The sequence below is a fragment of the Mobula hypostoma genome, chromosome 17 (genome assembly GCF_963921235.1).
Source record: "Mobula hypostoma chromosome 17, sMobHyp1.1, whole genome shotgun sequence".
NCBI lineage: Eukaryota > Metazoa > Chordata > Chondrichthyes > Myliobatiformes > Myliobatidae > Mobula > Mobula hypostoma.
The window spans coordinates 43,197,957-43,214,008 of record NC_086113.1 but is presented as its reverse complement, the minus strand read 5'-3'; the positions used below and the strand labels follow the sequence as shown (position 1 = coordinate 43,214,008).

General features: G+C 41.6%; 1 protein-coding gene across 1 annotated transcript in view; it reads left to right on the top strand.

Annotated features, from left to right (window-relative positions):
- The window catches only part of dap (death-associated protein), a 120,916-nt gene extending 113,628 nt beyond the window's left edge, over positions 1 to 7,288 (top strand). Inside the window, exon 4 of the mRNA XM_063069354.1 lies at positions 6,597 to 7,288. Within this exon, the coding sequence (XP_062925424.1) occupies positions 6,597 to 6,716 (120 nt within the window). The 3' untranslated portion in view covers positions 6,717 to 7,288. The remainder of the gene's footprint in view (positions 1 to 6,596) is intronic.
- Positions 7,289 to 16,052: the final 8,764 nt, after the last annotated feature.

The window sequence follows — 16,052 nt, the reverse complement described above, 5'->3', positions numbered from 1 at the left end:
AAAATTATTTTTAAGAGGCAGAGGTAGCTGGAAAGTGATAATGGCCAGTTAATACTTTGGTTTTAACCCTTCTCTCATTTCCATGCTTTTCCAAAATGTTAAGCTTCTGCTCGTTCATCCAGTAACTGAACTGCAGTTTATTTCCAGCAGTTTTGAGGTAGTCCAGATACAACAGAAATAGTCTAACTGGTCTATCTGATTTGAACAGATGTTTATATTATCTACAAGCCTTCTCTTAGTACTTTTTATCTGATTTGCATAACCTTCTTTCTACTTCATAAAATCTCCCTTAAAGGGATCTTTAGTCTTCTTATGGCAACGCGTTTAGCCGTTTTCTTGGTAAAACACTTCCCTTGATTTTTGTTATCAGATTAGTTTCTAACTTTTCTTGATTTGGTTAAACACACTAATCTGGCCTTTCTTTTTATAGTTTGGTTATGTCTACTACCTGCCCTATGACCACTCCAATATCTGGTCACAGTGTGATCATACCATTCAACTTTCACAGCGAGAGCTCTAAGTGTTTCTGCTGATGATTCAATTTTTCTATTACTAATGCCGTTGCCTTGATAAAGCACCCCAAGATGCTTCACAGGATTATTATTGAGCAATATTTGCACAGGGCATCAGGTTTTTTGGAGTTGAGCACCTTAACATCAGTGAAGAGGCTAGAGAAGAGTAGACAGAGAATTGCAGAATTTGGGATCTAGGGAGTGAAATCAGTGGGCACCAATGGTGAAGCAATTCGTTTGGATATCCACAAAGTTGGAAGAAGGGAGATGATAGAGATAGAAAAGTGCAAAGCAGACGAGAATTTGAAAACAGGTACAAAAAATATAGTTTTGAATTGATGCCAGACAGAGAGCCAGTGCAATCCAGACACGGGTGATGAATGAATAAGGCTTTTAATCCAGTGTGTAGTTTCTAGTTTATGGAAGGTGGGAACGTATAACACCAGCCAGCAGAATATCATAATCAAACTTTGAAGTGGCAGTGTGGATGAGAATTACCATCAAAGGAGCCAAAAGCAAGCCATTGTTACAGAGCTGGAAGTAGAGACAGAGATGAAGTCTTGGACAAATGAGATCGTAAAATGCTAGTTTGGCCTCAATTATTAGAGAGATTTGACTTATTTGAGAAGCAATGTGTTCAATAAGCTGGAAAGAATAGCGGTTGTAATAGGAACATTGTTTCCATGGGGAGATGTGCTATGAGGCTTTATTTAGGAGGAGAATGATTCAAAGCAGAGAGAAACCATACAGAGAGGAAAGGATACTGTTAGTAGTATCAGCTACCATGCAGGTTAGTGAAATTGGGAGCTGAACAATTAAATCGGACCGTGAATGAGCTGCTGATTTCGTGGAAAAGATAATATAGGGAGACATGATTAAGGTTTAAAGTAGGAGCAACCCTTGGGAGATGTTTGGAGCAGTGGTCTCAAACTGTGAATTTGCTGGTTAAACGCTTTCAGCTGCCCTTCACTTGAAAAATTCAGCACTACTGGGAGAAACAGGAAAAGATGGCATTGCTAACTGGCCGTATTAAGTTTAAACTATTTAGTCATCTAATGTAGTCCATATTAGGAACTTGTGCTATTGCACATAGTTTTCACCACTAGATGGGGTACCTGAATAAAGCTCATTGCCAAGGACATGTTGACATTATACGTGGATTTCCAAATTCAACCACCTCTCCAAAAATATACATGAACCATAGAGCTATTTACGAGTTATTTCCCTGTGGGGATTCTTGTGATCTCTGGGTTACTGTTAAGAGAAAAACAAGGGAAAACCCAAGGAAAACTAAGTAATATGAGAACCACTTGTTGGGAATTTTAAATAAAGTTCACAAGTGTTTTATGTCATTTCCTGTACACAAGTCGAAGGAGAACAAAATACCTGTTAGTCCAAATCTGATGCAGCACAAAAAAAGCCTCCACAAAATATTAAAAACAAATAATGATAGTTTTTAAAGACACAAATATAAATACACAAGATACATTAATTGTATGTCCGTAAAGTGACACTAGGCTGTACATTAGGTGATTGATAGGAAATATTAAATTAGTGGTGGAGTTAGTGGGTGGATGTATTGATCGGCCTCACTGCTTAGAGAAAGTAACAGTTCTGAGTCTGATGGTCTTGGCATAGATGCCACGTAGCCTTCTCCCTGATGGGAGTGAGACAAACAGTCCGTTAATAGGGTGGATGGGATCTTTCATGATGTTACTAGCCTTTTTGCAGCACATATTTATGTGGCCTTGATGGCAGGTAGGCTGGTGCCAGTGACACAGTGGGCAGTTTTCCTGTCCGCCTCAGTGCAGTTTTCATACCAAGCAGTGCTGCAGCTTGTCAGGGTGATCTCTACTGCACATCTGTAGAATGACACGAGTATGGATATGCAAAGCCCAGCTCTCTTCAGTCTCCTCAAAAAGTAGAGGCGTTGATGAGCTTTCTTGTTCTGGGACTATCAGATGTGCGCATCCGGGAGCTTGAAACTGCTTGCAGTTTCCACTGCTGTGCCGGCCGTTGTGAGTAGTGGGGAGTTCTCCTGAAGGAGATAACCATCTCTTTTGTCTTGTTGACACTAAGGAAGAGGATATTTACTTTTGCAAAGTAATTAATGTAACTTTGCCAATTTTTCTGGGTGTGCAAATTGTGCACTACAGCCCCTCTAAATTTTAAGAGGAAGCCACGGTCTCCAACCGATGGGATTGCAGTACCGGAATGTTAATTCTCATATGTAAGAAGGTTTCATGCCATTCATGACCTCAGATATTTCACAGGGAATTAAGTGCATTTTTTAAAAATCTAGTGAAGATAAGCCCAAAGAATACATTCCCTTTGGAGACCAAGTATAACACAACTGACTCGGGATGATTTTTACAGTGAAATACTTGCACTGAATTCAGTGGCTGAACAATAAATCACAACAGCTAACCTTCTGAGAGGGGAGCACCTAGAACCTTACTTCTTGAAGCTGAAAGTTCAGGCCTCACTGGTAGAAATTCCAATGCATAGTCAGGACAGATATTCCTAAAGGAGCACTGCACGGTCATTTTTCAATATGTAACCTTCAGGTTCAACCAGTTGCGTTAGTCTAGGGAAGACTGTCTCTGGCCCCGCTAAACGTGTGAAATCAGAGGTACAAGACCTCTTGTTTGTTTGGATGATGTGTGATGTGTTATCCTGTTACAGATCAGTTCCACGAAATAACATACAGTACACCATATGCAATTAAACGATTTAGCTTTATAATTCTTAAAAGTAATTTACTAATTTCTTAGTAAAGAAAAACAAAAAGAAAAGGGCCCATTTTAATGAAACTGTCTAATGTGCACATTGGAGCTCACAGTTTCCCTTCCGTTGGTCCTCCATCGATTTTCCCAGGCTTCGTCGACAAAGCCCCCGTTATCTCTAGTCATAACCCAAACACTGCTGCTACAGAAAAACCATTACACTGGTAGTGAAACCTTTCCCATGGGGTTACAAATAGACGTAGAGAAATTCTTTCCTTCTGGTCAGATACTGAGGAGGAGGAGGACTTTACACTGTTCAGGTGAGAGTTCAGATAATTACACAACGACTCGTGGAAATCTTTAGTTCTTTTACATTCTTCCCCAAAAGAAAACTCGTGAGGATAATTCAGTCAAACTTCAAGACCGGAGTGATAGCTTTATATTAGACAGAATATGTAACATCTCCCGCAATGCTCATCGCTAGAGGAACCCTGTACTGTTGCAGATCTTGGCGAGTTCAACGACAAGGTGCAAAAATGTGTCCAGTTCTGGCTGGGCCATGTATAGACCGACCGTGGACACGATAAGAATATTAGACAGAAACAGTAAGTATTATTAACTGGGCACATAAACGGAATTGAGAGGAGCCAGAAGCAAGAGGGGTGTGAGTTGAAAAGGGTTAGGTCTCAGGACTTGCTGCTGACTCTAAAAGAGGCATATTTGCAAATTGTTAGTTAATAGTTGATTGGCTAATTAATTAATGATATTGTCCACAGTCCTTAAGTTGTACAATAGCAGCAGGCAAGGGTAAGTAAGCATGGACCTTGCGGGAGAGTTATTAAATTGGAGCAGGGCAAGTTATGAGAGTATTGAGCAGAAACTAGGAAGAGATAATTGGGGATATATGTTTTTGGAGGGTGTTTAAAGACCAACTTCAGAGTACGGGACAGGTGTAAATGAGTGTTTGCATTGCATTTGTTTCCTTACCACTCACTTAAGCTACAAGGTAACCTTTAGAGAATTCTGCACAAGGGCTCCCAAGTCCTTCTGCACCTCTGATTTTTGAATTTTCTCCCTGTTTAGAAAATAGTCTATAACTTTACTCCTTCTGCCAAGGTGCATGACAATACACTTCCCTACGCTATAATTCCATCTGCCACTTCTTTGCACATTCTCCCAATCTATCCAAGTCCTTCTGCAGACTCGCTGCTTCCTCAACACTCTCCACCCCTCCATCTATCTTAGTATTGTCTGCAAACTTGGCCACAAAGCCATCAATCCTGACATCCAAATCGTTGATATATAACATGAAAAAGAAGTGGTCCCAATACCAATCCCTGCTAATCACCACTTGTCAGTGGCAGCCAACCAGAATAGGTCCCCTTTATTCTGACTCACTGCCACCTGCCACTCAGCCAGTTCTCTATCCATATTAGTATCTTTACTGAAATATCATAAGCTCTTTTTAAGCAGTCTTGTATGCAGCACCTTGTCAAAGGCCTTCTGAAAATCCAAGTCAACAACATCACTGCCCATTCTGTCTGTTATTTCCTCAAAGAATTCCAACAGATTTGTCAGGCAAGATTTCCCCTCAAGGAAGCCATTTTGACTTTGGCCTACTTTATTATGTGCCTCCAAGTACCCCAAAACTTTATTTAATAATGGACCTGAACATCTTCCCAACCACTGAAGTCAGGCTAACTGGCCTAAAATTTCCTTTCTGCTACCTCCCTCTCTTTTTATAGTGTGGAGTGACATTTGCTATTTTCCAGTCCTCCAGAACCATTTCAGGATCTAGTGATCCCTTAAAAGGTCATTACCAATGCCTCCACAATCTCTTCAGCTACCTCTTTCAGGAACCTAGAGTCCATCTGATCCAGGTGACTTATCTACCTTCAGACTTTTCAGCTTCCCAAGCACCTCTTTAGTAATACCAACTATACTCATTTCTGCTCCCTGACGCTCTCAAATTTCTGGCATATTGCCAGTGTCTTCCGTAGATAAGACTGACACAAAATACTCATTAAGTTTGTATGCCATTTCTTTTGTCACCAAATTAGTACCTCCCCAGCATCATTTTCCAGAAGTCCAATATCCACCCTCACCTCTCTTTTGTTCTTTATATATCTGCAAAATCTTTTGGTATCCCTTTTGCCATTTTTGGCGAGCTTACCTTTGTATTTAATCTTTTCTTTCCTTATGGTTTTTTTATTTGCTTTCTGTTGGTTTTTAAAAGCTTCCCACTAATTAGGATACGATTGCAGATATTGGTGGAGAAATGGCAAGTGGAGTTTAACCCACCCAAAAGTGTTGCACTTTGGGAGATCAAATGTAGGGAGATAGTACAATATTATTAGCAATAGTGTTAACAGTGTTAATGTGCAGAGGGAACTTGGGATCCAGGCCTATTGCTGAAGTTCAGTTCTGGTCATCCCTTTCTAGAAAGTATATGGAGACTTTGAGAAGGTGCAGAAGAGGCTTACAAGGATACTGCCTGGTCTAGAGAACATGTGCTATAAGGAGAGGTTGTGCAAACTTGAGTTGTTTTGCAGACTTGCATTGTTTTGCCTAGAGCGATGGAGGCTAAAGTGAGATGTGATAGAGATTTATAAGATTGTGAGAGGCATAGATAGAATAGAGCTGGCATTTTTTCCTAGGATTGAAATGTCTAGCACCAGAGGGCAGACCTTTTCGGTGAAAGGGATTAAGTAACGGGATGTGCGAGGCAAAAGCTTGTTTCACACAGTGATGGGTGCCTGGAGTGGTGGTGGAAGCAAATAGTACAGGGGTGTTTATGTGGCTCTTGACAGGTGATCAATGGAAGGCATGGACATTGTACAGGTAGAAGGCAGTTGATTACTAATTTAATCAGCTTAGGACAATGTCGTAGGCTGCAGGGCCTGTTCCTTAGCTGGATTGTTCTATGTCCTAAGGTACAAATAAGTCATAATGTAATTGAACGGTAGAAGATGGGCTCTGAGTTGAAGAACCAGCTCCTGTTCCTGTGACTTTTGGGTGAGATCTTAAATGAATGCTCAGTCTGCCCCTCAGTTAGAAGCAAATAATCCCATGGTCTGTTTAAAAATAGGTTCTCTAGCCAATATTTGTCGTTCAAAGTCAGATAAACAGAAGTATTTCAGTTTCACTGCTTTGTTGTTTGCAGAAACTTCTTGTGTTCTAGTTGACCACTTGATTTATAAATTTGTAAAGGTTTCTTCATCATATGTGCTTTATGAGTTATAAAATAGTTTGTAATGTCTTGACGTTAGTAAAGGTAACTTTTATAGATTGGGTTTGTCTAATTGCCTTCCTTATGTTAACAAGTGCAAATTAATTGTATTTTTTTTCCTTTCCACAGGGGGATAAAGACTTTCCTCCTGCTGCTGCACAAGTTGCCCACCAGAAGCCTTCTCCATCAGTGGAGAAACTGCCTATTTCACATCAAATCAATCATTCCATCCATCAGCCTCGCAAGTGAAGAGTCCAATGCCTTGAAATGAATGTACAGATATTGGTGCAGATCAGTAATCTTATGGGAGATACCCCAGATCATTAACCGGTCTCTTAATGTCCTGGATATTTGAAAGTTTCTTTCTGCCTAAGAAACAGATACATGATTTTAAATTTTGTAAACTGTGTCAAAATGCATTTGGAAATAATTAGCCATTTTTAATTAAATTGGTGCCTCAGATATTGATTTCTTGTGTTAATATAATTTCAAATATGACAGTTCAGCTTCTGGAATGATAGAGAAACAGTCTGCAGAATGTCAGACATTGGTGCATGTGTGAGCACTTTGTGAGTGGCTTCTGCGTTTATGTTTCCTGCCTTGTTAGTACAATCATTGCTGATTCTCAGTGTCACTTGTATGCAGGTTGTGAATCACATTAGAAATTGAAATAAGTGTGTGTATCAGAAGTAAACACTAAAGTAATTGAAAACACTTGGCAACTTGATCTCTGCATACTTCTACATTGCCGCAGCTCTTTTTATGTACTCAGGATTCCTGAGAGTACTTTGTGTCCAATTAAATACACTTTTGACATGTAATTTGGGAAAACTTGGCAGTCAATTTCTTTTTAAACCCCCTACCCCCACCCACCACGAGAAATGTGAGGGAAGTCTCACATTTATTGCCCAACCACAATTTTCCTTGATTGGTCATTTCAGACGGCATTTTAAAAATTGCTCTGTGAAGTGGCCTAATAACGCGACAGGGAGGAAAAACAGCATGTTTCTTTCTTTGGCATTAGTGACTGTGATGATATTTAACTAATAATGATCCATGAGTTGGAGAGAATAAACATCTAAATGGTGTTGCTAGGTAAAATGCAGTGGGAGTGGAAGGAGTTAATAAAGAAACAGGAATATTCTGGAAGAGCAGTTTGAGCGCCAATGAAAACACCACCAGTGGAACTGTCAGTTGTGTAGTTAGAACATAGAACAGTACAGGCCTTCTGCCTTACAATGTTATGCCAGTCATTTAACCTACTCTAAGATCAATCTAACCCTTTCCTCCCACATAACCCTCCATTTTTCTTTCATTAATATGCCTATTAATACGCCTATGTGTTGGCGTGTGGCCAAGTGGTTAAGGCGGTCATCTAGTCATCTGAAGGTCACTAGTTTGAGCCTTGGCCGAGGCAATGTGTTGTGTCCTTGAGCAAGGCACAACCACACACTGCTCTGCGACGACACCGGTGCCAAGCTGTATAGGTCCTAATGCCCTTCCCTTGGACAACATCGGTGCCATGGCGAGAGGGGACATGGAGCATGGGCAACTGCCGGTCTTCCATACAACCTTGCCCAGGCCTGTGTCCTGGAAACGTTCCAAGGCACAAAATCCATGGTCTCACAAGACTAACGGATGCCTATGTATAAAATATGCCTACCTAAGAGTCTTTTAAATGTCTCTAATGTATCTGCCTCTACCTACAGCCCAGCAGTGTGTTCCATGCATTACCAGTGAGAGTAGGAATGCGATGAGCTGGAGGATAAATGCATGGCTGAGGGATTGGAGCAAGGGGCAGGGATTCAAGTTTTTGGATCATTGGGACCTCTTTTGGCGCAGGCGTGACCTGTACAAAAAGGACGGGTTACACTTGAATCCTAGGGGGACCAATATCCTGGCAGGGAGATTAGCAAGGGCTACTGAGGTGACTTTAAACTAGAATGGTTGGGGGGTGGGAATCAAATTAAAGAGGCTAGGCGAGAGGAGGTTAGTTCACAACAGGGGGATGGGAACCAGTGCAGAGAGACAGAGGGGTGTAAAGTGAGGGTAGAAGCAAAAAGTACTAAGGAGAAAAGTAAAAGTGGCAGGTCGACAAATCCAGGGCAAGCATTAAAAAGGGCCACTTTTCAACATAATTGTATAAGGGCTAGGAGAGTTGTAAAAGAGCGCCTGAAGGCTTTGTGTGTCAATGCAAGGAGCATTCGTAATAAGGTGGATGAATTGAAAGTGCAGATTGTTATTAATGATTATGATATAGTTGGGATCACAGAGATATGGCTCCAGGGTGACCAAGGATGGGAGTTCAACGTTCAGGGATATTCAATATTCAGGAGGGATAGACATGAAAGAAAAGGAGGTGGGGTGGCGTTGCTGGTTAAAGAGGAGATTAACGTAATAGAAAGGAAGGACATAAGCCGGGAAGATGTGGAATCAATATGGGTAGAGCTGCGTAACACTAAGGGGCAGAAAATGCTGGTGGGAGTTGTGTACAGGCCACCTAATAGTAGTAGTGAGGTCGGAGATGGTATTAAACGGGAAATTAGAAATGTGTGCAATAAAGGAACAGCAGTTATAATGGGTGACTTCAATCTACATGTAGATTGGGTGAACCAAATTGGTAAAGGTGCTGAGGAAGAGGATTTCTTGGAATGTATGCGGGATGGTTTTTTGAACCAACATGTCGAGGAACCAACTAGAGAGCAGGCTATTCTGGACTGGGTTTTGAGCAATGAGGAAGGGTTAATTAGCAATCTTGTTGTGAGAGGCCCCTTGGGTAAGAGTGACCATAATATGGTGGAATTCTTCATTAAGATGGAGAGTGACATAGTTAATTCAGAAACAAAGGTTCTGAACTTAAAGAGGGGTAACTTTGAAGGTATGAGACGTGAATTAGCTAAGATAGACTGGCAAATGACACTTAAAGGATTGACGGTGGATATGCAATGGCAAGCATTTAAAGGTTGCATGGATGAACTACAACAATTGTTCATCCCAGTTTGGCAAAAGAATAAATCAAGGAAGGTAGTGCACCCGTGGCTGACAAGAGAAATTAGGGATAGTATCAATTCCAAAGAAGAAGCATACAAATTAGCCAGAGAAAGTGGCTCACCTGAGGACTGGGAGAAATTCAGAGTTCAGCAGAGGGCTTAATTAGGAAGGGGAAAAAAGATTATGAGAGAAAACTGGCAGGGAACATAAAAACTGACTGTAAAAGCTTTTATAGATATATAAAAAGGAAAAGACTGGTAAAGACAAATGTAGGTTCCCTACAGACAGAAACAGGTGAATTGATTATGGGGAGCAAGGACATGGCAGACCAATTGAATAATTACTTTGGTTCTGTCTTCACTAAGGAGGACATAAATAATCTTCCAGAAATAGTAGGGGACAGAGGGTCCAGTGAGATGGAGGAACTGAGCGAAATACATGTTAATAGGGAAGTGGTGTTAGGTAAATTGAAGGGATTGAAGGCAGATAAATCCCCAGGGCCAGATGGTCTGCATCCCAGAGTGCTTAAGGAAGTAGCCCAAGAAATAGTGGATGCATTAGTGATAATTTTTCAAAACTCGTTAGATTCTGGACTAGTTCCTGAGGATTGGAGGGTGGCTAATGTAACCCCACTTTTTAAAAAAGGAGGGAGAGAGAAACCGGGGAATTATAGACCGATTAGCCTAACGTCGGTGGTGGGGAAACTGCTGGAGTCAGTTATCAAAGATGTGATAAGAGCACATTTGGAAAGCGGTGAAATCATCGGACAAAGTCAGCATGGATTTGTGAAAGGAAAATCATGTCTGACGAATCTCATAGAATTTTTTGAGGATGTAACTAGTAGAGTGGAGAACCAGTGGATGTGGTATATTTGGATTTTCAAAAGGCTTTTCACAAGGTCCCACACAGGAGATTAGTGTGCAAACTTAAAGCACACGGTATTGGGGTAAGGTATTGATGTGGATAGAGAATTGGTTAGCAGACAGGAAGCAAAGAGTGGGAATAAACGGGACCTTTTCAGAATGGCAGGTGGTGACTAGTGGGGTACCGCAAGGCTCAGTGCTGGGACCCCAGTTGTTTACAATATATATTAATGACTTGGATGAGGGAATTAAATGCAGCATCTCCAAGTTTGCGGATGACACGAAGCTGGGTGGCAGTGTTAGCTGTGAGGAGGATGCAGGGTGACTTGGATAGGCTGGGTGAGTGGGCAAATTCATGGCAGATGCAATTTAATGTGGATAAATGTGAAGTTATCCACTTTGGTGGCAAAAATAGGAAAACAGATTATTATCTGAATGGTGGCCTATTAGGAAAAGGTGAGGTGCAACGAGACCTGGGTGTCATTATACACCAGTCATTGAAAGTGGGCATGCAGGTACAGCAGGCGGTGAAAAAGGCGAATGGTATGCTGGCATTTATAGCGAGAGGGTTCAAGTACAGGAGCAGGGAGGTACTGCTGCAGTTGTACAAGGCCTTGGTGAGACCACACCTGGAGTATTGTGTGCAGTTTTGGTCCCCTAATCTGAGGAAAGACATCCTTGCCATAGAGGGAGTACAAAGAAGGTTCACCAGATTGATTCCTGGGATGGCAGGACTTTCATATGAAGAAAGACTGGATGAACTGGGCTTGTACTCGTTGGAATTTAGAAGATTGAGGGGGGATCTGATTGAAACGTATAAGATCCTAAAGGGATTGGACAGGCTAGATGCAGGAAGATTGTTCCCGATGTTGGGGAAGTCCAGAACAAGGGGTCACAGTTTGAGGATAAAGGGGAAGCCTTTTAGGACCGAGATTAGGAAAAACTTCTTCACAGAGAGAGTGGTGAATCTGTGGAATTCTCTGCCACAGGAAACTGTTGAGGCCAGTTCATTGGCTATATTTAAGAGGGAGTTAGATATGGCCCTTGTGGCTACGGGGATCAGGGGGTATGGAGGGAAGGCTGGGGCAGGGTTCTGAGTTGGATGATCAGCCATGATCATAATAAATGGTGGTGCAGGCTCGAAGGGCCGAATGGCCTACTCCTGTACCTATTTTCTATGTTTCTACAGCCCAGCAGTGTGTTCCATGCATTACCACTCCCTATGTAGAAAAAAAAATTTGACATCCCCCTATACTTTCCCCCAGTCAACTGAAATTAAGCCCTCTTATATTAGTCATTGTCACACTGGGTAAAATATACTGGATATCCACTCAATCTATGCCTTCTATCATCTTATCCACCTCTGTCAAGTTACCTCATCTTCCAGTTATTGAAGAAAAATCTGTTCCTGCATAGGAGGCTAGTGCAGAGATCTCAGAATGGGAGTGGGATCATATTTCTGAAGGTGAGAATTGGACTCCATTAGCTGTTGCTGCTTGAGTAAATATAGTAGAATCAGAGTGAAAAACTAAATGAAAATGCTCTTTATATAACCAACTCAGCAGCATATGTTCCCACAGGGGCCAATGAAGGGATGTTAAACAGCTGTATTTATTTACTAATTTGCAGTTTACATTTTCAAAACATTGTATGTTTTCTCTTCATTTAGCTAGTTCTAACTTTCAATGATGGGCAATCTTCCAAGTATAAAATACTTTTCCATCTGTACTCTCAACCATGTATTTTGGTGAGGGCATGGAGCAGCTGATAAACTTCTGAAACAGAAAAAGAAGGTGGTCATTATAACTCACTCTAATAAATGGTTATGAAGCAGACCAAAGGGTTTGTAACTCTAATTTAACCTAAATTAGTAACACCAAGGGCAGTCCAGCAAAGTAGCTTACTGCTGAACCTTCTTAACAACGTGGGCTTCAATGATCTACTCCTCGTTACAATGACCTTATCACTCAAAATATCAGCATGCATGAGGAGGATAGGTACTTGCTTACAGCCATCTCAGCATTCTCTGAAACTACATCAAGTGGGCAAATGTGTTGGCTGGTGGTGCAGTGAGATCAGCGCCGGGCTCAAGAACAGAGGTTCCCGAGTTCGATCCAGTGACAGGCCACTCCCGAGCACGCTCTCCATCCATGCTCGCAACGCGACCTTGTAAAAAAAACACTGCCACCTCCAGTTTAAATTCCCACGCGGAATATTGTGGAGGATCAAATACCTCCCCCCCCTCCCATTACATTTTTGTCAAGTTATTGTGCAGAACAAGAAATTAAGAGTTTGGGGTCAGACGTACTATTAATTGCCTTCTACTTAGCTTTAGGAGTGTCAGAGAGTCATGGGAAGCTACACCACAGAAACAAGCCCTTCAGCTGATCTAGTCCATGCCAATCCATTTAATCTGCCTAGTGCCATCAACCTGCACCCGGACCAGAACCCTTCTCAACCCCTCCCATCCATGTACCTATCCAAACTCCTCTTAAATATTGAAATCAAAATCACATCCACCACTTGCTCTGGCGGTTCATTCCACACTCTTACCACCCTCTATGAGTTAAGTAGTTCCCCTCACGTTCCCCTTAAACTCTTCACTTACTACCCCACCACCTCCACGTCCAGAACATAATTCTGTAACTTCTGCTATCTTCAACGGGATCCCACCACAAAGCATCACCGATCACCCCCTTACCTGCACATCTAGCACATATTTCTCCATAACTTCTGCCGTCACCAATGGGATCCCGCCACCAAGCATCACAAAGGATCAGCCATGATTGAATAGCAGAGTAGACTCAATGGGCCAAATGGACAAATTCTACTCTTATGTCTATGGCCTTATGATAACATACAACCCACTAGCCTCCACGTCCAGCACATAATTCTTCTTAACTTCTGCCATCACCAATGGGATCCCACCACCAAGCACATCTTCTGTCCCCTCTCCCACCACACACTTTCTGCAGAGATCACTTCCAACGTGACTCCCTTGTCCACTTGTCCCTCCCCACTGATCTCTGCGACACTCCACTAGGCACAGGCCTCCAGTCTGGTGACCATCACTCTGGCTTCCGCAAAGCCAATGTCTAATCAAATTTTAATACCTCATTTTGAGGTACTGAACATTCTTGACCAACTTTCCATAAGGGACCTTGTCAAAGGCCCTGCTAGACAACATCTACTACCTTGCCTTCATCAACTTCCCTGGTTACTTCCTCTAAAAACGCTGTTAAGATTGGTTAGACATGACCAGCCACACTCACAGCCTAATCGGTCTTTGTCTATTCAAATACTCATATATCCAGCCCCTGAGAATACTTTCCTATTACTTTCCGCACTACTGATGTCAGACTCTCTGGCCTATAATTTCATGGTTTATTCTTAGAGCCTTTTTTAAAGAGTGGAATAACATTAGCTATGCTCCAATCCTCTAGTATCTCACCTGTAACTAAAGATGATTTAAATATCTCTGCTAGGACCCCTGCAATTTGTGCACTCACCTCCCACGGGGCCCAGGGGAACACTTTGTAAGGCACTGGAGATTTGTCCACGCTGATTTGCCTCGACAGTAACACCTCCAATGTAATCTGTACAGGGTTCACCTCTATCACCTCTTGTGTCCATCTCCCAATTAAATCCAGATGCAAAAAATCCATTTAAGATCTTCCCCATGTCTTTAGGCTCCACGCATAGTTTACCATTCAGATCTTTCAGAGGGCCTATTTTGTCCCTTGCAATTTGCTCTTAACATATTTGTAAAAGCACTTAGGATTTTCCTTCACTGTGTCTGCTAGAGCAATCACATGTTTTCTTTTAGCCCTCTTGATTCCATTGGGTTCTCTTGCATTTCTTGTACTCAAGTACCTCATTTGTTCCCATCCTGCTAAGCACCTTTTTTCCTTAACCATGGCCAAAATATCCCCTGAAAACAAGGATCCCTGTTATTCTTGCCTTTTACTCTGACATACTCATACAAGGTTTTTACTCTCAGAATTTCACTTTTAAAGGCCTTGCACTTATCAAGTATACGTTTGCCAGAAAATAAAAATCAAATTCAGTAATAACTATCTAGATTATATTGAATATGTAAAGAAAAATTATGAAGAGCTGAGGAACTAGTACTGAAGAGCTGGCTGTTGAATGATTGTTTTACTACCTTCTCAGATTTCAAGAGCCAGCTGAAAATTCAAGATGGAATATGTCATTGATCCGAAGCTCTCCTTCCTCTACTCACCTGATTTATTTTTACACTTAATGCCCTGCCTCCTCCACATCTCCATTCCCCAGTAGGCAGGGCTGCAAAATTGACCATTTCTTCCTTGGTGAGCTGTCTAGGCCCACATCTAATACTGCACCCTTGTTTGCACAACTCAACCCATTTTTGCATTGAACAATCTCTCTCGTAACTTCGTTCACTTCACCAAATCTTTTCTGGCTATGCCTGGTTTTTCATGAAACACTTCTTGTTCTAGCCACACACAACCCCTTTATACCTTGCTTCAAGATAGGTTGCTACTTCATAAAGTGTGGGTGTCATTGGAAAGGCACTTATTGCTCAATCCTTTTTGACAATGAGGCCATAGTGACGTGCACCCACCATCAGCTGTTGTGAGGAAAATATACCACTGTGCTTTTTGCAGCAAGTGCTAGCATTTGATGCAATCAAAATGAAATGGTAATAAATTTCAATATTAGGATGGCGTGACAAATTTTTGATGGGAATTTAGTGATGATGGTGCTTCCATTGTGACCATTGTAGAGGTCGTGGGTTCAGTAGGTGTAATCTATGTACATCTTGTATGTTGCATTCACCTTGGTGCAGTGGGGATGTTTGTTGATTGTTCATTTTCATTTGCAACTCCTCTCAAAGCAATGAGGATGTCCTCACAACCATATTCTGTAAACAAGGCTTGATTACATTTCCTCCTATTCTATTTCCTCTGTCCATTCTCAGTTCTTTCCACCACCTATCTGGAACTTTGAGTTTGTTCTGCTTCCGTACCGACAGAAGAAGGCTTCTGTCAGTTTGGTGGATGACTTCACTGACCAGCAACATTAATTCTGTTTCTGCTTCTACAGGTGATCCCATCCAGCATTTTAAGTAGTTGCTTTATCTTGTTGGGCTTCTATGAAGGTGGGAGCCAAAATGGATCATCCACTTTCAAATAAGAAAATATCACGTATTAACAATTATAGGTACTATTGATCACATCATTCTACACAATTTTGCCTTTTCCTAAGAAATTAAAAGTGGGTACACAGTTGAGACAATGTGGCACAGCTGTAGGATGAGACTGCAAATTAAATATAAACACAGAAGAGTCTGCGCATGCTGGAAATCCAGAGCAACACACAGTAAATGATGAAGGAACTCAGCAGGTCAGGCAGCATCTTTAGAAAAGAATAAACCGTCGACATTTCAGCCAAGATCCTTCATCATAGAATGCGTTCTCTAAGTTTTAAACCTACTGATGATCCCTGATGAAGATGGCAGAGTTTGTCATCGAAAAGTCAGTTAAAATTGATACCTGCACCTGGCTGGAAGTCAGAAGAGTTTATTCATCTACTGATGAATTGCAAGCTGCTAAGTGCCTGATACATTGTAAAGAAAATCTACGGCGACCCAGAAAGTGAGGCGATGAAAAAGGTGACAGAGAAAGTAGCATTTTCATCTAGTACTTTTAATGGAAAACAATGTTTTAAGAATCTTTATAGTGTGATT